This window comes from Rhinolophus sinicus, linkage group LG03 (genome assembly GCF_036562045.2).
Source record: "Rhinolophus sinicus isolate RSC01 linkage group LG03, ASM3656204v1, whole genome shotgun sequence".
Lineage (NCBI taxonomy): Eukaryota > Metazoa > Chordata > Mammalia > Chiroptera > Rhinolophidae > Rhinolophus > Rhinolophus sinicus.
This window is the reverse complement of record NC_133753.1, coordinates 22,397,596-22,419,678: the sequence shown is the minus strand read 5'-3', so window position 1 is coordinate 22,419,678 and position 22,083 is coordinate 22,397,596. Positions and strand designations below refer to the sequence as shown.

Below are 22,083 nucleotides of genomic sequence, written 5' to 3'. Positions count from 1 at the left end.
CCTTTGAAGAAGGAACTGGAAAACACTTCATGTGAAGTATTTTATTTACTCCACCAAACAAAACAAGAAATCCTCTGAAATAGGTTCAGTTATATCCCCAGTGTAAAGATGAGGCAATGGGGCTTGAGGAAGGTAAGTAACCTGCCCAAGGTGGCACAGCAGGGATGTGACCCCAGGACTGTCTGGCTTCAGAATGAACGCTCTTACTCATCACGCCTAATGGTACCTGTCACGAGGTGGGCACTTAGTAAATGACTTTGCCTATTCCCTGAGCTCCTTAGTTAAAGCAACTTTCAGGCAGGATAATGCCTTTCTCTGCACACATGGCAAGCAGGACATTGCTGGCATTTGAGTAACCTCATTAAAATAAAAGCCCAAAGTGCGCTACAATAATTCAGTCATTTTGCATCCTTCCTCCACTGTGCCTTGCCAAAAGTGAAGCCATAGCTCGATCAGTAAGGGCAAACAGAGGAACAGGGAGATTAAGTGACTTATAAAAAATTATCACAAGCTGAACACCCATCAGCACGGCCAAATAAAGTATGATAAGCTATGAGATATATATGCTATGAATATTCAGCAGTTAAAGGGAATGAGATCCATGTATATGTCACCAAGTGGAAAAAAAAAGCGACACAAGGAAATGTACGGTAATCTACCATGTTTATAAACACACACACACGATAGACTATATGCCAGCTGTTAGAAGCAATCACAGCAGACTAGTAATGGAGGGCAAGAGCTCTGAGACCAAAGCACCTGGTTACAAATCCTGGCTGCACCACTAACAACCTGCAAGTAAGCCAATTATCGAACTTCTCTGTGCCTTCATTTCCCCATTTATAAAATGGAAGCAATTAAAGAAACTGTGAAAATTAATGTGTTAACACATGTAAAGTGCTTAAAATAGCGCCTGGCACACAGTGAGTGCTTAATAAATGTAAATTATGATTAAATTATCACAGGAACAGAGATTATCACTGTAAATGCATACAAAACGATCCGCAAGAATATTACCAAACTTCAAAGTTATTCCTTGACTCTCAGGGGAGAGGCAGGGAATGTAGGTAATAAAAGGCACTTTGGCCTTACTTTAGGGTGTTGCAATTCTTGCAAGGATGTTACTTATGTATTACTTATAAACTGAAAATAAATTAATGATAAAAACGGAAAGGATTCCAATATGCCAAAGGCACTCAAGCGCTCCTAACTTTCAGACTTTGGGGACAAGAAAGCAGGAGGGAGCCAGAGCAGGTGTAACCGAGGTCCCTGCCAGAGGAGCAGCACTGAATGCCAACAGCTGAGTCTCTCCCTAGGCCACACTCCCACCCCGCAGGGGCCTCCCCCATTTCACCTTCCAGGCCGGCATCCCATGGTATTGGAGCTCTCCGTCCCTGATGAAGTTGTAGAGAGGTGAATCAGGGACAGAATTCAGGTCCCCACACAAGATGATGGGGCAGTGGCTGCCATCTGACAACCTGGCCACCTTGTCCACTTCAGCCAAGAGAATGGCCATCTGGGCCAGCTTGACATCGCCCCGGCGTGGGTTGTACAGGACGTGCGTATTTGCCACACATAAGGGGGCCACTGCGACTTGCCCCAGGCCTTCTGGGACTAGTGGCTGCAGCAGCAACACTAGGGCCACGTTATCCCGGTTGAGGAGCTCCAAGCCAGGCCGGAAGTACTCCACGGGGCTGGCACAGAGCAGATGGAATCTCGTGGGCTTGTAGCAGACAGCACAGCCATCTGTCTTACACCCGGTCCTCCTCTTGTAGAAACAGGTAAAGCCTGCAAATAACACCCCGCCCAGAAGAAGGATCAGAGTCCTTGAAGCCTGCATGCCTCCAATCAGTGGCAGTAACCCAGCGTGTGTGCGTAAGGCATTGCGCTTGCCAGTCAATAAGGGGAGGACCTGCCCTTGCCAATTCTTTGGTTCTGCAGAGGTTCCCTTATAGCTTTAACCAGATGACCGAGAGGCTCTACGGGGAAGGACAAAGGGTATGAAGCAATATAAGTTGATAGGAAAAGCATGGAATCTGAAGTCAGACAAGTTGGTGTCCGAGCTCCACGACCTACCAGCTCTGTAGCTTCGTGACCTTGAGCAAGTCACAGAAAATTTGAGAACTTGTTTCCTCATTGTAAAATAGGCATAATAATTAATACTCAGCCTCACAGGGTTGGTCACTTCAAGGATCAGGGCCCAATTAGGGCACAATTGCTTTAAAATTGCAGAACGCTGCTTTCGTTCTCACCCGCACAAAGAAGGAGCTAGCTCACAGGTGAGACGGGGGACTTACTAAGACAAAAGAAAAAGATGGTGCCTTCAGGAGAGAGCAGACAGGGCAGTAGGAAGAAAGAGCAGAGAGCTGCATTACCCATCATGCGCAGGGAGGGCTCCAGCTGCTCCCAGTAGTGATCTTCCTGGACTTCCTGGAGACACAGGATCTGGGCAATGGACAAGGAAAGCCATCAGTCCAGAGTAGCCAGAGTGCTGAGTGACTCCCACTCGAGGAGCAGGCACAGAGGCCAGGTGGGAAGCTGCTATGGGCACTCCCCACAGGGCTGACTCTTCTCAGACAGCCACCCCCAGCAAGGACAGGCCCCGAGTTAAGCTGAGGAGACCAGACGCATGCTCTGGATTTTCCCAGTGCTTGAATCCCGCAAGTCTCCCTCCCTGCATAAAGGTGCTGGAAAGCGCACCTAGGGAGAGTCTTCTCACTGTCTGCCAGAACTCATTTACTCCAGGCAGGCAAGCTGCAGTCCTAGGCATGACTCCAGTCCTACGAACGGCTATGGGAATGCACTCATTTCCTAAGAGCGTTGGGAAACAGCCGAGGTCCAGAGCAAATGCAAGGTGGCACTCCGCCTAACCCCTTCACTCACGTCAGGGTCCCAGTGCTGGAATTCCTGCATGAGATTTGCAAAGCGATAGTTCCAATTAAGGATATCCGGGTGGCAATGCACATAGAGCTCGGAGCTCTGCTGCATCAGGTCCTGGGCCAGAATGTTGTAGGACATCAGAGTGAACTGGAACTGAGGGCCATCCCCTGCCTCCAGGCCCTGAGCATCTAGCTGAGTGGAGAAGTCCTCCCATTCTCGCCACAAGATTTCTGCAAAGGGGTGAGAAGAGGTGCACAGCTACATGTTACCCACAGGGCCTACCATCTCCACTCTTGACTCCGTGTGACTATGTCTGAAGTTCCTTTTTTCATAGTCCATGTCACCCATCCCTCGCTGTGGTGATTTGAACAGTGCTCTAAGGACATTCTCAGACTAGACAGGAAGCTCCACAGAGCCAGAGGCTACCTTGGCCTGTTCACCACTGTATCCCCAGTACCCAGCACAGTACCTAGCACCTAGTACATGCTCAATAAATACAGGCTGATCATTTCTCACTTGTGACAAACCCTTGGGTCTCTGGGGAATTATTCAGATGAATATGCTTAATAGTTACCTGAGGTTAAAGACATTTCTAGAGTAATCTCAGCCTTGGGTATTTCCTAACTCTACACCTGGAAAAGTCTGTAGGGTAGAAACCACAACGTGTCCTCTATCTCCCGTAAAGCATGGAGCTGCATAGTGGATTCCAAACCTACTTGCGCCACAGAACTCATTCTTCAAATTTTAATGGAAGCCCAATATGCAGCACAAATAAAACAAGTTATTCTGGTTGAGGCAGAGAGTGGACGCCCTCCACTCTCCACCCCCCCCACCCCACCCACCCAGAAAGCCCTTCGGTCACCTCTAGAGAAACAACAGCACTGAGAATCAGAACTAGGGTCCACTTTCTGTTCTGCCTCTAACCTAGTGATGTGACTTAGGCATGTCCCGCTACCTCTGCACCAGGGTTATTTCATCTGAAAGACCACGGGGCTGGAAGAGATGGTCTCTAAGGCCCCTCTGTATGTGACACGGCAAGATTCTCAGAAAAACACAAGGCAGTGGCCGAGCTCCCCATCAAATATCTTCTTTAGCAATCGCTCTGCCCACACACACCACAACCTACCACTCTGGCTCGCTCAGTCCGTTGTCAAGACTCACCATGATAGGGAATTTCCATTGGGGGAGGTTGCAACTGCTCCAGGCCCTCAAAGGACCAGATGGGAGCCTCTTCCTGGGGCACAGGCTCGGGTGCTATGCTCCAGGCCACCACTGCAGGGTCCTCTTCCCACTGCTCTGCAGCCAGGGCACCCATTGGGAGGACAGCACAGTTTGCATACTGGAGACCGGTCTGCATGGGGACAGCTGCCCACATTGGGCCCTCGACCTCTGGCAGTGGCTCCTCTCCTAGCACCTCAAGGAAAGGCTCCTCCAGGCTCTCTGCTGCCCGCAGGTCACTCAGCTGCCTGCTGGACCACTTATCCTCTGAAGCAGCATCCTGTTCTCTGGGATTATCCATCAGGAGTGCCAGGCTGCTCTGGGCTAGTCCCTTGTCTACGAGGGGACCCTCGCTCACAGTTGAGAGCACCTGGCTCGACGTTTCTTCTTGCCACTGCTGCAGCAGGCCCTCACGCTCCTCCTGGTCTGGGCCCCGAGGAGACATGGCAAAGTCACTCTCTACCTGAGGGGACGAGCTCTTTGCCAGGAGGGCACTTTTTCGACATGTGAAGAAAGCATCTAAGAAGAGAGCCAAAATACCATGTTATAAGATGACAGCATCACCCCAGCCACGCTCCTCTCCCAAGTAGAGGTGCATCCCATTCAAGCAAGAATCACGTGCACCTTGCTCGTCATTGTGTCATCACCAAGCCCAGCCCTTTTGGTGCCTGGAACATCGTCATCATCCGAGGGCAGTGTTCACTGCGTGCCAGGCACTGTTCTAAGTGCTTCACAAGTATTAACTAATTGATATGGTTCACGAGCTGATAAATGTTCAGTGCAGGAATGAAAGAATGGCTATCCCACATAATCTAGGACAGAGATGGTCATATATAACACACCTTTTTATCTAGAGGTTAAGACTCCTCTTAGATCTCTGGTTCTAAGAGCCACATTACATTAGAACCACAACATGATCGAGAATCAGAGCTGTGTGTTATGGCCTAGCACTGACATTAACAACACTATATGACCTTGGACAATGCCCCTAGTGAGATGGACTCACTCTTGACTATAAAATGGGGACAAGGGAAATCTGAACTCGGTAATCTCCAAGAGCTTTTCTAGTTCTGTAAATCCTCTAATCTATGAATGCATTCCAAAAGAAAAAGTCCTAAAGTGGACTAAAAAGATGTCTCAAAATCTATACAATTTGCTTCTTAACAAAGGTCTTTGGTCCTCTTCTCAAAGCTATTTATTCTACTCATAGACGTTCACAAACTTCATTATTAGCTTTCCCATTCCATAGCACAACAGAGGCTATAAATCAGAAGGGGCCAACAACTGACAGCAAGAGACAGCTGTCATCTCTCTGCTACAGCAGCCACAAATGACAGGCAACAGCCAAGAAAGCAGGTGGGAAAAACTCTAAAATTAGAGCCCCCAAATTCCAAGCACAGTATTTTGGTGCAAACACCCCCTACACACTAAATCGCTTAAGTTATGACACAGGACAAGTGACATGCACGATGCTGACCCTCAGTCACCAGCGATTCATTGTATCAGCTCTATTTTTTTTAAAAAGGCAAGAACAGTATCAGAATGGTTCAAATGTTGAAAGACACTATCTTATTTATGGCCTGTGTGGATTTACCTCTCTCTAAACCAGCAGTTTTCAACCAGGGGTGATTTTGCTCTTAGGGGACATTTGGCATTGCCTGGAGACACTGGTTGTCACACTGCGGGGATGCTACTGGCATCTAGTGGTTAGAGGATAATGAAACTGCTGAACTTCCTACAGTGCAAAGGACAGCCCCACAGCACATTATCTAGGCGCAAATGTAATAGTGCTGAGACTGGGAAACCCTGCTTTAAACCCAGCACTCCCTGGCTTTAGTCTCAGGAACTTGCTAATTCCCTGCTCCATAAGACATCCTCTATGTATACCAGGTGGCAGAGTTTCTTTGGTTTACATGTGTGCTGTTACTAGTCTTCAAATTTAGGTTTTTATTGGTGGTAGTGGTTTGTTTTCAGCAGCAGAATCGCAGAATCCTTTTATTTAAAGGAAGGAAAGGAAGGAAAGAAGGAGGGAGGGAGGGAGGGAGGGAGGGAGGGAGGGAGGGAGAGAGAGAGAGACTGTAAAAACCAAGTACTCAAAGTTAATTTAAGTGGAATTACTTTAATGGGGGGGGGGGGGGAGAGATGGTCCCTCTTCTGAGATCGCTAAAACAACAGTCTAGAAACCTCTGGACTAGTATATGTCACTAAGGTGCCATTATGGACATTGGGAGAGCTCCAGAAATGATAGCAACATGGTTAAAGGAATGTGCTTCAGCTCTCTGAAAACAATTACTTTTGTGGAGTTTCTCATTCCTCAGAGTAAGTACACACAGGCCATTCCTAAATTGAGGGCTCTCTATATTCTGAGTAGTGTGCTTAGCACTAGAGACACGGTGAGCAAGACAGAAATAAACATTGTGCCAGACAGAAATAAACATTTTATATGAAACCTATATATATATAAATGTAATATAAATTACACACCCAGCAAGGAAAAGCACAGAATGCACAGTTGGAGCCCTCATTTATAAATACTTCTTGGCCCTGTCCTGCTCCCTAAATTGTCAGAGAAGAGTCTGGGAGTTCTGTGGGGCCTCTGGGAGGAAGTGATGGTCACCTAAGAGCTTCGGGAATTTAAAGACCAGGAATGAAAAAGCGCAGCCAGATCACGAAAAAGTGAAAGAACAACTCTCTCTTCTCTCTCTCAAGTACCAGCTGGGCCTCCACGCCACTTCATCTCTAAGCGCTAAGTGCACGGGAGACTGCTTCAAAGCTGAGGTTTAAACGCGGCTCTGGATTCTGAGCATCCGTTTTTTCAACCCAAGACTCCGCCGACAGAGGGGAACCGAGAGGCAGCTGTGAATGGTGTGGAGTCAACCCAGGGAAAGACAGGGACGCACAGGTCTTTAGCCCACGGTGCCCCAAGGCCGACTGGCCCCTACCAGAGAACTTGGACATTCGCCTCGGCCCCGAGTTCCCAACCCTCTCCGACACCCCCAGGGCAGTGACTCAGCAGACCCCAGAAACTTTCAGCATCCCCGGAACCGGGGAGGGGCGGCTTCTGCCTCTTCCCCAGCCCCCCCTCCGCTTAACCGTGGCCCAAGGACACCAGGCTGCAGGCGTGAGCAGGGGGCCACCCACGAGGGCCGAGGGCCAGGCCCGGGACCCATGGAGACCAGGACTGGCACCGTGGCCGAGGGCCACCTCCCCACACTTCAGCACTGCTGGGGAGGGCGGATCGCACGCCGCCTCAGGCCCCGTGGGCCGGCCCGGGCCTGGCTCCCGCCTCTCAGCACGCGGGGCCAGTACCTGAGAGGGCACGGAAGAGGCGCGCGGCCGGCAGCAGCAGGTAACACAAGCACGAGGCGATCATGGCCGGAACCCGCGCCTGCACCCACCGCCCCTTCTCACCGCGGCCAGCTGGGTCTCCCGCAGCTCGGCCCGCCCCGACCTCGCCCCGCCCCGGGGCCGTCTCACGTACAAGTACCGCAGCGCTTCAAAAACAACTTTATTGGGAGCATAGGGATACACGGACGCCCGCACGGGCGGCGGGGGCGGGGACGGGGGGGGGGTGTTCCCATGGCAACGGACGCGGCCTGATCGCCGGAAGTCATCCAAGCGCCAAATTAAGTGCCTTCTTGAAGGCTCCACAGTATTACTCAAAAGCCACTTCTGCCACCTAACTAAGGGTCCACCAGATAACCTCTCCGCCCCTCAGTTTCCTCATTTGTAAAATGAAGAGCTGGACTTTCTCTAAGGCCTCGCCCAACTCTGAGTTCTATAATCTCACTCTTCTCAGCTCATAAAGAGGAGAGAGGAACTTCTTCCCCATGTTTCTTTTTTTCCTGACTCTACTACTGTCTTCCCCAGCTTAGATTCTAAGTCACAAAATGAGTCCACACCTTTGTCTTTCTCATCCTGTTCCAAAAGGGCCCTCTTTTACAACCTACTCTGTAAAAAAGAAGGTGGGGTGGGGACGGGTCTAATCAGTAAGGGAGTCGAGAAAGGGGGAAAAGAAACTTCCAAAATGGCAGGGACCAAGTCTGTGTCTTTGATTGGTTGGTTTTCATTAAGGTGTCTCTCTAGTGCCTACAACAGTCTCAGGCACATAGTAGGAACCAAATAAATCTTTGTTTACGGATTGAACAAAGCATATGTCTCTAAATTAAGGCCAGGACTTCTATTAATGCTACGCTACCCAAAGACCTCTTTGAGTCTCCCCCATCTCTCACCCGCAATCTTCTGCCCCCACTACCCTCTGAAGAAGGGAGGACTGTATAAGGCCACCAGTTTCAGTACCCTGTGTCTGAGCTGTGCAATTTTCAATTTGTGCCTGGAGCCTCGGTTGTTCAGGGAAGTCTTCTGGGGAGTCACCAGATCCAGGACCAGCTGGGTACATCATAACACTGAAAGGCTAAAAGGAAGAAGAAGGAGAGTTAGTACGGTGATCTTCCCGTTTTCCCTTAGCTCTAGAAAAGTGTCTGCCTTCAGGTGATAGCACTCATGCCTTGGCCTGAGATGAAGCAGAGACTCCCAGGGCCAATCTGAAGGTTGGGAAACCTCTTGGAAACTCATGTATAAATGTTACCTAAGGAGCCCCCAAAGCAGGCCCACTCCTTTGATGTGGCTTAAATAAACCTTCCTCGTACCTCCCTGCCATTTTGTCTCAATAGTTACCCAGAAGTCCAAGTTCCAAATCAGACCCTAAATCAAAGTACTTAGCTAGAGGCTATTTTTATCATTTTGTGAAATTAGGGTTTCCTTATCCGGTTGGAAAATGTCTTAAAAATATAAATTCCTAGGCCCTACTTCCAGGGTTTTAGCAGGTCTGGGGTGGGGCCCTTAAACACTGACCAAGTTATTCTCGTGTACGTTTGGGAACCTCTGCTGAAGGACCTAACCTCAACTGGGCTATTCAATTCATGTGTGGGCAAAACATGTCAGGCCAACTGATGCCATGTTCTGTCAGAGGCTTTTCCTGAGGCCAAGTAAGCAAGGCCGCCTTCTTTTTGTTTCCGGATCCATAATCAGCTCTGTTGAAAAGTGTGGGGTAATGTGAGCATCACAAGCTTTGGAGTTAGACCCCCTGAGTTCAGATGCTAGTTCTGCGACTTCCTACCCATGGAATTTCTCCAGTTACCTAATGTCTTGGAGCCTTAGTTTCCTCACTGTGCTTGACCCACAGTAAGCTCTCAAATACTATTATATTTTAAAATTTAGGCCCAAAACAGCTCTGGCTACTGCTAATGTAAGGTCATCTTCCACAATCCCTGGCAGAAATAAGGGCCTTCCAAACTGTAATATTACATTGCTAAGCGAACCATAACTGCAGATGCTACGAAGACGTGGCCTGGAGAAGTGCCTCAGGCTTCCCGGGTCAAAGGAACATTACAAGTATAATCTGTACTAACTGCAGCCTCATTATGTCAAAAATATTCCAAGAGAATGGAGGAGCCCCTCAATCCACCCCAACTGATAACAGTGGAGGCAATGATAGACCTCTGTGTCCACTGAATGGTTTCAAGAGTGCAGACCTGTCTAATTGGCAAGTTTTGCAATACGGTGAGAGGTTTAAAATGTTCTTTTAGAGGCAAATTGTCTGTATATAGGAAACGTAAGCCCTTGAGGGTTTAAATTTTACTTATGCCAACAGATACATATGGAAGTTCAGCACAGAGGCTGTCTTTATTAATTCATTGGTTATTATACCAGGTGGCATAATGCTTCCTTCCAGATTGCAGAGACTACTGACCAAGGCCCAGAGCAGTGCTGCCAAGGAGAAATATAATGGGAACCACACATGTAATTTAAAATTTTCTAGTAGCCTCACATAAAAAGTAAAAAAAAAAAAAAAAAAAAGCAGGTGATATTAATTTTAATATGTTTTATTTAACTCCATATATCCAAAATTTTAGCATTTTAACACATCATCAATATTTAAAAAGGAAATATTTTATGTTTTTTTTAAGAATGTTTTGTACTAACTCTTTGAAATCCAGCATGTGTTTTATGTGGACAGCACGTCTCAGTTCAGACTAGCCACGTTTCTCGTTCTCAGTAGCTATAACGGGCTAGTGGCTACATATTGAAATGTACAGGTTGAGAGGGCGCAAACAGCCTCTCAGATAGGATAGGTTGAAAAAATTGTCCATGTTTAACTCTTATAACCTGAGACCCGTACGTTCCTAGTAACTTGTCTTCTCTGAGTCTAGTGTTTCCTCTGGGATCTCAGGATGTATGGCTAGATATCCCCAGAATGTGCCAGATTGGTCTGAGTTGATGCATTCGTTCACTCACTTATTCACTAATTCATGCATTCATGAACTCCTTAGTGATTTATCAAGCACTCATCAGTGTCTTCCCCAGCCTCACCCCTGTCTTTTCTCGACCTCAGGCTCACGCCTCCTCTCTCATTGAAGACCCTAGCCCTGAACTCACAATATTTCCTACCTCAGGTTTTCCCATCACCAATGTGGATGAGCCATCCCACATCCTAAAAGGTCATCGTCACCTCCTCCTAATTGATCTCATTCCCCCTGTGCTTCAGACACCCTTGATGTGTCACTACTGGGTACTGCACCACCTTCGAAATGAGAAATTCACACACACACTCTGATGGATCACCCTGTGGTTTTCTGCCTTTCCTACTTGCACTTCTGCACTGTCTGTTCTTTAACGTTATCAAATCCCTGGGTTCTGTATTCTGCCCTCAAGCTTCCCCCTCCGTCATCATTTCTGTCTCTCTCCAACACGGAATCCCTATGACCCGTATATTAAATCACTCTCTTCCCAATATCAACTCTCATGCCCACTGGTCTTTGATTATACCTGCCTAGGTTCAGTCAAACCACTCGTTTTTCTTGGCTCTTACATCCGGGCTGCTGAGCACTGGTGCGTAAAATTAACAATCACACGAATTGGAGTGATTAGTGTGCTGGTCTCCAACCTCACTTCAGGCCTCAACCCTCCCCAGCAATCCTGTGTTCTTAATTAGCTTTCTCTCCCATTTCCACAATGACCATTCTTCTCAAACTTGCTGTCTTACTGCCTTCCTTCCTGCTCTCTGGAGATCATCTCCCTATCAACTTTAGGGAAAAAAAATAGAACCAAGTGAAAAATTCTCTACTCCCTGTTGCCACACCAACACACTGACCAGCATGCATAACCACCTTTACCTCTTTCCTTCCCAACACCATGGCTGACCACTGTGCTGGGTTTGGAGTTCCCATCCTTCTGCCTCCTCAGAGATTGTGCCCCTTAGGATCACCCCTCTTCTTTTCTTCCCTGACTCCTTCCATCAACATTTAAACATGCTCAAATTGGGCGGCCGGATGGCTCAGTTGGTTAGAGCGCGAGCTCTAAACAACAGGGTTGATGGTTCAATTCCCACATGGGCCAGTGAGCTGCGCCCCCTGTAACTAGATTGAAGACAACAAGCTGCCACTGAGCTTCCAGAGGGATGGCGGGATGGCTCAGTTAGTTAGAGCGCGAGCTCTCAACAAGGTTGCCGGTTCAATTCCCACATGGGATGGTGGGCTGCGCCCCCTGCAACTAAAGATTGAAAACGGCAACTGGACTTGGAGCTGAGTTGTGCCCTCCACAACTGGATTGAAGGACAACAACTTGGAGCTGATGGGCCCTGGAGAAACACACTGTCTCCCAATATTCCCCAATAAAATTTAAAAAGAAATAAAAATAAAAATAATAAACATGTCCAAATTGCTCCTATATTATGAAACCCTCCCTCAGCCCATGCCCCTCCCCCCAGCCATCCCTCCATCTCCTCACCTCTCCTTCACAGCCAGGCTTCTTGAAAGAGTTGTCTGTTCCTGCTGTCTATAGTTCCTCCTCTCTCTCATTCATCTTCATTCCACTGAAATATAGCTACCACTTTCATGACTCCACTGAAACTCCCTCACACAAGTTTCCAGTGCCTTCCCTGTTGCTAAATTCAATGGACTCTCTCCAGGCTTTATTATTTCTTGAATAGTCTGTAATTTTGCATGCCCCCCCTTCTTGTAAGATTCTCTTACCTGAGTTTCTGTGACATTCTTGTTTTCCGTCTAACTCTGTGGGCACTTTGTCCCAGTATCTTTCATTTCTGTTCCTCTGAACATCCCCCTTTTAATGATGGTGTTCCAAAGATTTCATCCTTGTTCTCTCTCCTCTCATTTTAAAGTCCTTCCCTGAGAAACGCTTACCACTCCAATGGCTTCAAGTACCATCCATATTCTGACAACTCACACATCTACATTTTAACTGCTTTCCTGGGCCACTGACACAGAAATCCTTTTGCCTGTGAACCTCTCCAGTGGATATCCCAGGGGTACCCCAAAGATTCAACATACACAAAGTTGCGCTCATCACCTTCCCCAACCATCCTCCAAAAACCACTGCCTGGCTCATCTTCCTCTTCTTTATGAACGGCACAATCATCTATCAAGTTATACTGGCCTGCTGCGTTTTCTTCTCCCCTTTACTTTCAGATCTGATTTATGCCCAAGTCTACGTGGTTTGTCCTTCTTTATATTTGTTTAGCCAGTCCGCTCTATCCCTGCAGCCACTCCTAACTGGTGTCGATCCTCTTCCTAGCTTCAGTCCACTCTCCAGCCTGCAGCCGGAGCGATCTTTCTACTATGCAAGTCACGCCAGGCCACACGCCAGGCTGCTTCAAACCTCCCTGCAAAGCCCCACTATTCTCAACTACAGGCCAAACTCCTTAGCAGAGCATTACAGGCCCTGCATCGCTGGCCTCTGCTCACCTCCCATCTCATCTCTCAGCTCTTCCTTCCCACCACCACTCTCCCCACAATGAGAATCACACTCCAGTCTCACCAAACTACGCGAGACTCCTTCAGCACACCATAGGGACTTTGTATATGCTTTTCTCTCAGCCTCAAATACCTTTCCTCCTCCACCGGCTCTACCCCATCCCTCTGCCTTCACCTAGTTACTGCCTGAAGGGCCGTCCTGTCTCAGCCTAGACATTCCTTTCCCGAGGAAGCCTTCCCAGATCTCCAACACCCCCACACACAGACACACCACTGCCCACAGTCTAAACCAGAAGTCTCCCCCTATTTGCTTCTGTATTGCCCGCCCTCGCTCTGGGCTCAACATTGTCACTGTCTACTCATCAGGACCCCTCAGTAAACTGTACTTCAGGAGGTTCACCACTCTTATCTTCAGCATCTAGCCCAGCACCAAGGCATTCAATGCATTGAATGAATGAATGAATGAATGAATGAATGAATGAATGATCCTTCTTTCTGAAGAGCTTCAATTTCATACAAAACCAAGCATAATAAAATCCAAACTTGCAAAAGTGGACACAGAATGGGGTATTTCTTTGCATTTTCCAAAGACTTTTGTTTTACAAAATAATTCTGAAAATGCCTTTCTTTCAAAGATTCCCACCCCTGTATTTGAAATCTGACTTGATTTACAACTATCATTACATAAATAAAAGCCATTGCATAACATTTGACATTATTACACCTAATAATAATGTCTTCTGTTTCTTTCTTTGTTGTCCTTCCTCATCTTGCTTCCTAATGTGGTTCGTGCCAACTTTCTTTCTTTGATTCTTTCCCCTCCATTCTTTCCCTTGGAGAACTAGGACCTTCAGTCACTATCATATGCCAATGACCATTGCATACAACCACAAACTTTCTTGTAAAGGACCAGATAGGAAATAGTTTGGGCTTTGCCGGCCGTAGGTTTCTGGAGCAATTGCTCGACTTTGCCTTTGTAACATGAAAGCAGCCACAGAAATACTTAACTGAGTGATCATGACTGTGTTTCAAAAACAACTTTATTTACAGAAATGAGCAGTGAAGCAGATTTGGTCCTCAGACTGTTGTTTGCCAACTCCTGAAATCTATCACCTGAGCCCTGACCTTTCTGAGCCACAAGCAGCAGTTACCCTGAGTGGGGAAACACCTTGTTATGTTCAATGAACAGCAAGGGGATCAGTATAGACAGGTAGCATAAGCTCTGCAGCCAGACTGGCTTTACTTATATCCCAGCTCTGCCACTTTCTAGCTGTGTGACCTTGGGCTAGTTAGTTAACCTCTCTGTGCTCAGTTTCCTCATCTATAAAATGAGAATACAAATAATATGTCATACTAGCATAAGAACAGTTGTTACACAATTTTAATGTGTTTATACATATAAAGTCCATAGAACTTATAAGTGCTGTATAAATGGCAGCTTATAGGATAGTAAAGTGTCCTTCTGCCTTGATCCCCACTAGTGGAAGTGTTCTAGCAAGAATATTGGCAATTAAGAAGGAAATTGTTATTCCCTTAGTATTTGGCCATACTTTGCCCCAGCTGACATTCTCTTTGACTCATTTCAAGTCAAAATCACAAATCACTCTTCCCCTGGGACTGTCTCTTTTGCCCCCACTGTGAATTAACTATAGAGTCAGTTCATCTCCCACCCACTAAGTGTCTTAGGCCTACCTCTCAGCACTATGGGAGCTAGTCTCATAAACTGGTAGTTTAAGAGTACAACAGTTCCCTTTCTCCATGGTTTTGCCTTCCAGTTTCAGTTAGCCACGGTCAATCAAGAATTGAAATATTAAATGGAAAATTCCAGAAATAAACAATTCAGAAGTTTTAAATTGCCCGCCGTTCAGAGTAGTGTGATGAAATCTCATGCCATCCAGCTCTGTCCCACCCAGGACATCAGTCATCCCTTTGTCCAGTGTATTCACGCCGTTAGTTACTTAGTAGCCATCTCAGTTATCAGATCAACTCTCACTGATGGCAGTGCCTATTCAAGTAAACCTCATTGTCAGAAGGTCAATAGTAACCTAATACTATGTCACAGTGCCTATGTCATTTACCTCACTTCATCTCATCATGTAGGCATTATATCCCATCATCGAAAGAAGGGTGAATACAGTACAATAAGATATTTTGATAGCGACCCCATTCACATAAATCTTATTATAATATATAGTTATACTTAATTAGTTATTGTTAATCTGTTACTGTGCCTAATTTATAAATTAAACTTTGTCATACGTATGTATGTGTGAGAAAAAAACATAGTATCTATAGGATTTAGTATCATCCGTAGTTTCAGGTATCCACTGGGGATCTTGGAACATAGCCCCATAGATAGGGGCTGTACAACATTTTGTTTAAATAGTACATCACATGCTGGTTATGTGGTTTCTGAAATACTAACCCCACAAAAAAACAAAAAGGATGCATATAGTCAAGTGATTTTTAACACTGATAAAAAGACAATTAAATGGAGAAAGGACAGTTTTTTCAACAAATGGTGTGGGAGCATTTGAACATCCACATGCAAAACAAATCTCGACCAATACCTCAAACCTTATACAAAAATTAACTCCAAATCATAGAAAAAGTTCTAGAAATGGGTAGTGGTGATAGTTGTACAACATTGTGAATATACTAATGATACTGAATTGTACACTTTGAAGAGTTAAAGTCATCAATTTTATGTTAATACAGTATATTTTACCATGATAAAAAAATTTTAAGGGACCATAGACCTAATGGAAAAGCTAAAATTATAAAACATAGAGTAAAACACAGGAGAAAATCTACATGAGCTTGGATTAGGCAGAGAGTTTTACTATGGCACTATAAAAAAAAAAAAGATAATTTTGATAAAATTTGACTCCATCAAAATTAAAATTTGAACTCTGTGAAAGACAGTGTTAAGAGTAAGAAGCTAAACCACAGACTGAGAGAAAATATTTACAAATCACATTTCTAACAAAGGACTTAAATCCAAATATTTCAAGAACTCTCAAAACTCAGTAAGAAAGTAAACAACCCAATTTAAAATGGGCAAAAGATCTGAACAAACAACAAAGGAGATATACAAATGGCCAATCAGCACATGAAAGGATGCTCAATATCATTAGTCATTAGGGAAATGCAGATTAAAACCACCATGAAATACTGCTACACACTTATTAGAATGGGAAAGGACAAACAAAACTGGCAGTATCAACTGTTGGCAAGAATGTGGAGCAACTGATGCTCTCATACATTCCTAGCGGGAATTCAAAATGATACAGCCACATTGGACAACAATTTGACAGCTTCTTACAAGGTCAGACCTATATCTACTACCGTGTTTCCCCAGAAATAAGACTTAGCCAGACAATCAGCTCTAATGCGTCTTTTGGAGCAAAAATTAATACAAGACCCGGTCTTATTTTACTATAAGACCGGGTCTTATATAACATAATATAATGTAATGTAATGTAATGTAATGAATGTAACATAATGTAATATAATATAATACCAGATCTTATATTAATTTTTGCTCCAAAAGACACATTAGAGCTGATTGTCCGGCTAGGTTTTACTTTCAGGGAAACAGGGTATGTGACCCAGCAATCCCACTTCTAGGTATTTATTCAAGAGAAATGAAAACATGTTGACACAAAAAATCTGTATGTGATTGTTTATAGCTGTTTTGTTTATAATCACCAAGAAGAAGAAAATACGATGTCATTTAGCAGGTGAATGGATAAAGTGTGGTACATCCCTACAACAGAATATTACTCTGCAATAAAAAGGTACAAGGTACTGCTTCATGTGATAACATGGGTGAATCTTAAATGTACTCTTACTAAGTAAAAGAAATCAGACCCCCCAAAAACTACACGTTGTATGATTTCATTTACATAACTCTGGATAAAGCAAATCTATAATGATGGCAAATGGAACAGGGATTGCCCCGGGTTAGGGTAGGGGCAGGGATTAATCATACAAGGGAAGCATGAGGGAAATTTTAAGATGCTGAAACTGTTTTGAATGGAAACATGGTGGTGGACACATGACACTATGCATTTGTCAAAACCTATAGAACTGTGTACCACAAAGAATGAACGTCACTGTATGTAAATTAAACAAAATCAATGAGGATATGAGGGGAGAGATGATATACAGGCTGTGACAAATGACTCTATGATATAACTGAATCAAATAATAACAACGAAGGGTATAGGAAGGAAGAGTTGAGGTAAATAACTTGGGATAGAAGTGTTTTGACTGGATATTATAAGGATAAACACACACAAAAAACTGCATACTAACAAACAGCGGTACCTAGCTGGTAAATTTGTGTCCAGGGATATGGTTTAGCAATTCTGAAACTATCTTATATGTACAGTTGACCCTTGAACAACATGGGGGTGAGGGGCCTATAACTTTTGATTCCCCAAAAACTTAAGTTGTATCTGCAAGCGATTGGTTCCAGGACCCCCCATGGATTCCACAAGCTGCAGATGCTTAAGTCCCTTGTATAAAATGTCGTGGATCATGCGTACAATGGCCCCACACTTCTGAGGACTTCCAACTGCAGATCGAAAACAGTACAGACATTTATTGAAAACAGTTCGTGTATACGTGGACCCACGCAGTTCAAACCCATGTTATTCAACGGTCAACTGTATATTAGAGAGGAGTGAATAAGTGCAAATATTATAGAAAATGAGAGCGGGGTTTCTTGAGGAGAAAGAAATGATAATTATGAAAAGGGGGAAAACATGCATGTCTCCTGTGCTGCTGACTTGGAGTCAGAAGTATCAGGACAGATTTACCGTTTTTGTTTAATATATATACAGATAGATGAATATAGAAATAAAAATAGATGTGGGTATAGAAATAAATAGAGACGTGTGTTATGCATGGATTAGTATACATACATGCATATATTTCCTAGCTCTAGCCTCTGACAGGGATTAGAAGCAGTGACAACCTAACTGCATGTCATCCCCAAGATGTAGGCTTCCATTCTCCTTGGAAAAGGGGTTGATTCCTGAGGTGCCACAAAGAAAGGAAGGGATCAAACAGTAAATAAAAGGGGGGAGCATGTCAAAAAGGCACAAGACCCAACTTGAATGAGCTCTCATAGCCAAAGTTGGAACCTGAACAGCAAAATAAATAATAGCATTATATGGTAACCCAGAGAATAAAATAAAAATCCATGAGCCCCTATTAATATAAACAATTGAATAAACAAATAAATGGGGGAAAGGGACCACTTTCTCTTACAGAAGAATACCAATGAACAAATGAAGAAGTATTATAAGAATTAGAAAATCACCATCAGAACACCACAGTAATAAATGTTGAGGCAAGATACATCAATGGACGCTAAAATTAGTGGGCAAATGTTTAAGCAGATCTAGGGCATTTACATAGTCTTAAAGTATCTTCTCCAAAATATGGGCTAATTACAAAAGGGAAAATAGTAACTTTACAGAACAGAAACCTGGAAAATACCTTGACCAAGTGACCAATGTAATACGTATTATGTATCCCTGAGATGCACTGAGAAGGTAACCCTCCCAATAATCCTGACAAAACACCAGACAAACCCAAACTGAGGGACTTTCTACAAAATATCTGACCAGTACACTTTAGAAGTGTCGAGGTCATGAAAGACAAAGACTGAAGATCAATATCATAGGTTGGAAGAGACTAACAGAGACATGGTTAACAACGCAATGTGGAATCCTGGATTGAATCCTGGAACAAAGAATGGACATTAGTGGAAAAACTGGTAAAATACAAATTCCGTCTGTAGTTTAGTTAATAGCATTTTACCCATGTTAATTTCTTAGTTTTGATAATTTTCCTGTAGCTATACAAGATGTTATCTATCATAAGGGGAAGCTGGGTAAGAGTATATGGGAACTTGACTATTTTTCTAACTCTTTTGTCATCTAAAATTGTTTCAAAATAAAAACATTTTTTTAAAAAGATATCTTGCAGTAATAGTGAAAATTTAAAAATAATAACATATAAAAAGAAGTTGCAGATGTTACATTTCATGATCTTTAAAAAGATATAAAAGTTTAAAATTATGGTCCTTGAACATTTTCATTTCTCCAGAATTAACTCATGCAAAAAAATATATTGCTGGTTACCATTATAAAGAAAAGCTCTGATTAAATCACATTCCTGTTCAAAAATCTTCAGTGGCTCCCTATTGCCTTTTAATTACATTCGAATCTATCCCTGAAATTTCTTTGGTCCTTGTGGCCACCATTTACCTACTACTCGTTGCACCCTGTACTCCCACCCACCCTGGGCTCTACTGCCTTCCTTGATCCTCCATTTCTGGAAATGACTTCCTCCAGACGCTACTTGTCTAGAGCCCATGAATACTCCCCAGCATGAAGAAACCTCAACCTCCCTTGAACTCCCAGAGACTCTCCATCACGACCCTTATCGGTGCCTTTGCCCAGTGGCTATTTGGAGTACCTTCCTCCAAAATTTTCTAATTTGCTCTTTGTACCTGAGACAACATGGTCCTATCTAGGCAGACCACTCAGAGTTTAGACCAAGACCAAATACTCTCTAGTCCCCATTTCTCTCCTTTAAGGACACTTTCACCAGTGTGGGGTTGACCAGATGATCCAAGGGTCTCCAGGACTCATGCCTACCGAGTTATCTTAGAAGTTGATCACTCCCCCCAGCCTGTCTGATATTTATTTCAAGAAACCACAAGAGATTGCACCACTAGAATGGTTACCATGCTGTTTAGGGTGACTTAAATTGTTTATATGAACAGGAGCTCGCCAAAAATACTTGCCCGGGACCCGCACACTCTAAGGGTAGCCCTGTCAAATTCTATCTTGTATCTATAATATGCCCTGAAAGGTTCCTGTCTAGATCATGTCGACATTCCGTCTCCAAAATGGTGGCTATCTTAGTGCCTTGTACATAGTAGATGCTCCACAAATATTTTTCAGAATGAATGCCTAAAGGAATGAGTAGTATCTCAGATTTATATATTTCTCTTGATCCAAGATTCTATGTTTTTCCTACACAAATTCCTAGATCTTCATCATTCTTCTGAGTGGCAAAAAGGGAATTTCACGTCCCCAAGCCCTTCAGTCACTGACCTGACGGTTGATGTGCTGCAAGCTTATCAAGAAGGAACAAACACGCCTCCAGATTCTCTTGACAGTAAACTGCAAGTGAACTTCAACTCCAAGACATGTGAAAACAGCCAAGCGTGGGAATGACGGTTGAGTAGTTTCAACTTAGGCAGCCCAGTAGTTTGAACTCGACAATGGTTTGGCTGCAACAAACCATAGTGATAGAACGTAAGTTTGTCGTGCTTTGCTTTTGATCTTCTACTCCAAGGTGGAGGACACTCTCCCAAGGGGGAAAGAAAAAAGGAAGAAGAACTGCATAGGAGAAAACGACTTCACCCATCACTGAAATATTTCGTACCTGAAGTACAACCACCTTGAGAGAAGAACATGGTGGTGGCTCTTCACGGTCACCTGATTAAGGGGCTTGGGTTTGGTCCTGAGTTAGAGGGAAATACAACACCTCTGACAGCCCCCCACCCCCACAGCACCTGTACACTCGCAGCCAAGCCTGGGCTTGGCCCCAGTGGACATATGAGAAAAGATCACTGCCAGAGCCACCAAGAGGGTGGCCAGACTGCTGTTGCCAGGTCCACGCACATTGATCACAATGACTGCATGAGGTCATGGAATGTTGAAGCTGACATGAAAGTGGCTCCTAAGTCACAAAGTCGTAGGCGGGTCGGCATCCTTTCGACAGGGCTCCCAGGAGCGATCCCATTCTCCCTGATGATCCCAGGAAGTAGTTACCTGTCCCAGACAGAGGTGGGGTCACGTTTATGCATGTCCAATTCCCACCAAAGCCCACTCTCCCCAGGGCTTGCTGGGATGGAAGGATAACTTTAAGCCCCCCTGGAATTTGTCTATGTGAGGGCAGAGTGCACAAAGTTTGAGACAGGGGTGAATGGACAGGTGTGCTTCTTAGGGAAGCAGTAGAAAGGTGGCAAAAAGCTGGCAGCATCCCCCAAGAGGGACCTGGCACCATGGACGATGACGAACCTCTTGAACACGAAACAACAGGTGAAAAGACATCCCATCTCTCACCACTCAGGCTTCCTCAGTATTACACCTAGTGATCACGTGGACCCAGAAACGCCCTTCCCTCCTCACCTGGGACCCTCTAGACTTGGGATAATGTGTTACATTGACTTTGCCTCAGGGCTTGCCAAACAGGGAGTGAGAGAGTTGAATGCAATGTTGTGCTGAAATTGGCCTCTACCAACTCCAGCCGACTTTAAATTTCATTTTTTGAGCTGGTCAGTGTCATGTTGGTAGTTTGAAATTAGCCATGTCGGGAACATTTACACCCCTGATATTGGCTAACACCATACATCAGGATTTCTTTTTTTTTTCTTTTCTGGAGAGCCAGTTAGATATTTACCAGTATTCCACTGGTTGGATGGAATTCTAAAATTGTTCAACTAATGAGAAAATTAAGACACAGAAAGTCAACACTTCTTCATGGCTAAGCTTTCTGGCTAAGCTGCTGTATATCTTATAAATCTTGTAACTGTCAGGCCATTAGCAATTCCGCCACATATCACACAGACCTGTCTTACAGGCTGGGAAATAAATGTTGGAGCTTGGGTCTATGGACAAGCACTAAGAAAGACACAGACCAGTGTGGATTCATTAGGAACCCCATTATCTTAGAACCTGGGTGGTCAAACTTGGGATCCCTGCCACGAATATTCAGCCCACCCAAAGTGTAGGTTAGTTAAGTTCTGACAGGCCACCTGGTGGTGCAGCGTGGCTTCCCCAAACCACTGCTTCCCGCTGATGTGGGAGGACAAGCTCTGGACCTTTGTGTGTGGCTTTCAGGCGCCCACAGCTGGTCCCAGATCAGTGGCCCAGCAGCAGAAAAACCACATTCAGCAAGTGCAAGGAACTGGTGTGAGGGAAGCTCAGGACACGTGTGTTTAATCATAGCAATGAACTTCAACCCCAGGGAGATTTTGCAAGTCCTTCCTTCTTCATGGTTATAAAACAAATGTTAGATTGGAAGGGGGAGAAGCGAGGTCAAATTCTTAGGAATCCAGTCATCCGTCCTGCTTCCTGGGACTGTTCCTGCTCTGGTTTATTTTTCACTGGACCCGAGTTGC

General features: G+C 44.8%; 1 protein-coding gene across 7 annotated transcripts in view; it reads right to left on the bottom strand.

Annotated features, from left to right (window-relative positions):
* ANGEL1 (angel homolog 1) overlaps positions 1 to 22,083 on the bottom strand; it is a 91,170-nt gene that overhangs the window by 12,184 nt on the left and 56,903 nt on the right. For 4 of the 7 annotated variants that reach the window (XM_074327169.1, XM_074327170.1, XM_074327172.1 and 1 more), the window contains exons 2-7: positions 20,009 to 20,187; positions 8,398 to 8,512; positions 4,042 to 4,617; positions 2,884 to 3,110; positions 2,376 to 2,445; positions 1,355 to 1,788 (exon numbers count right to left, since the gene is read on the bottom strand). In XM_074327169.1, the coding sequence (XP_074183270.1) occupies positions 1,355 to 1,788; positions 2,376 to 2,445; positions 2,884 to 3,110; positions 4,042 to 4,617; positions 8,398 to 8,500 (1,410 nt within the window). In that variant the 5' untranslated portion in view covers positions 8,501 to 8,512; positions 20,009 to 20,187. Of the gene's footprint in view, positions 1 to 1,354; positions 1,789 to 2,375; positions 2,446 to 2,883; positions 3,111 to 4,041; positions 4,618 to 7,407; positions 7,601 to 8,397; positions 8,513 to 20,008; positions 20,188 to 22,083 lie in introns of those variants that run through there. The other 3 variants (XM_019733478.2, XM_019733481.2, XM_019733480.2) reach the window with 3 other exon arrangements.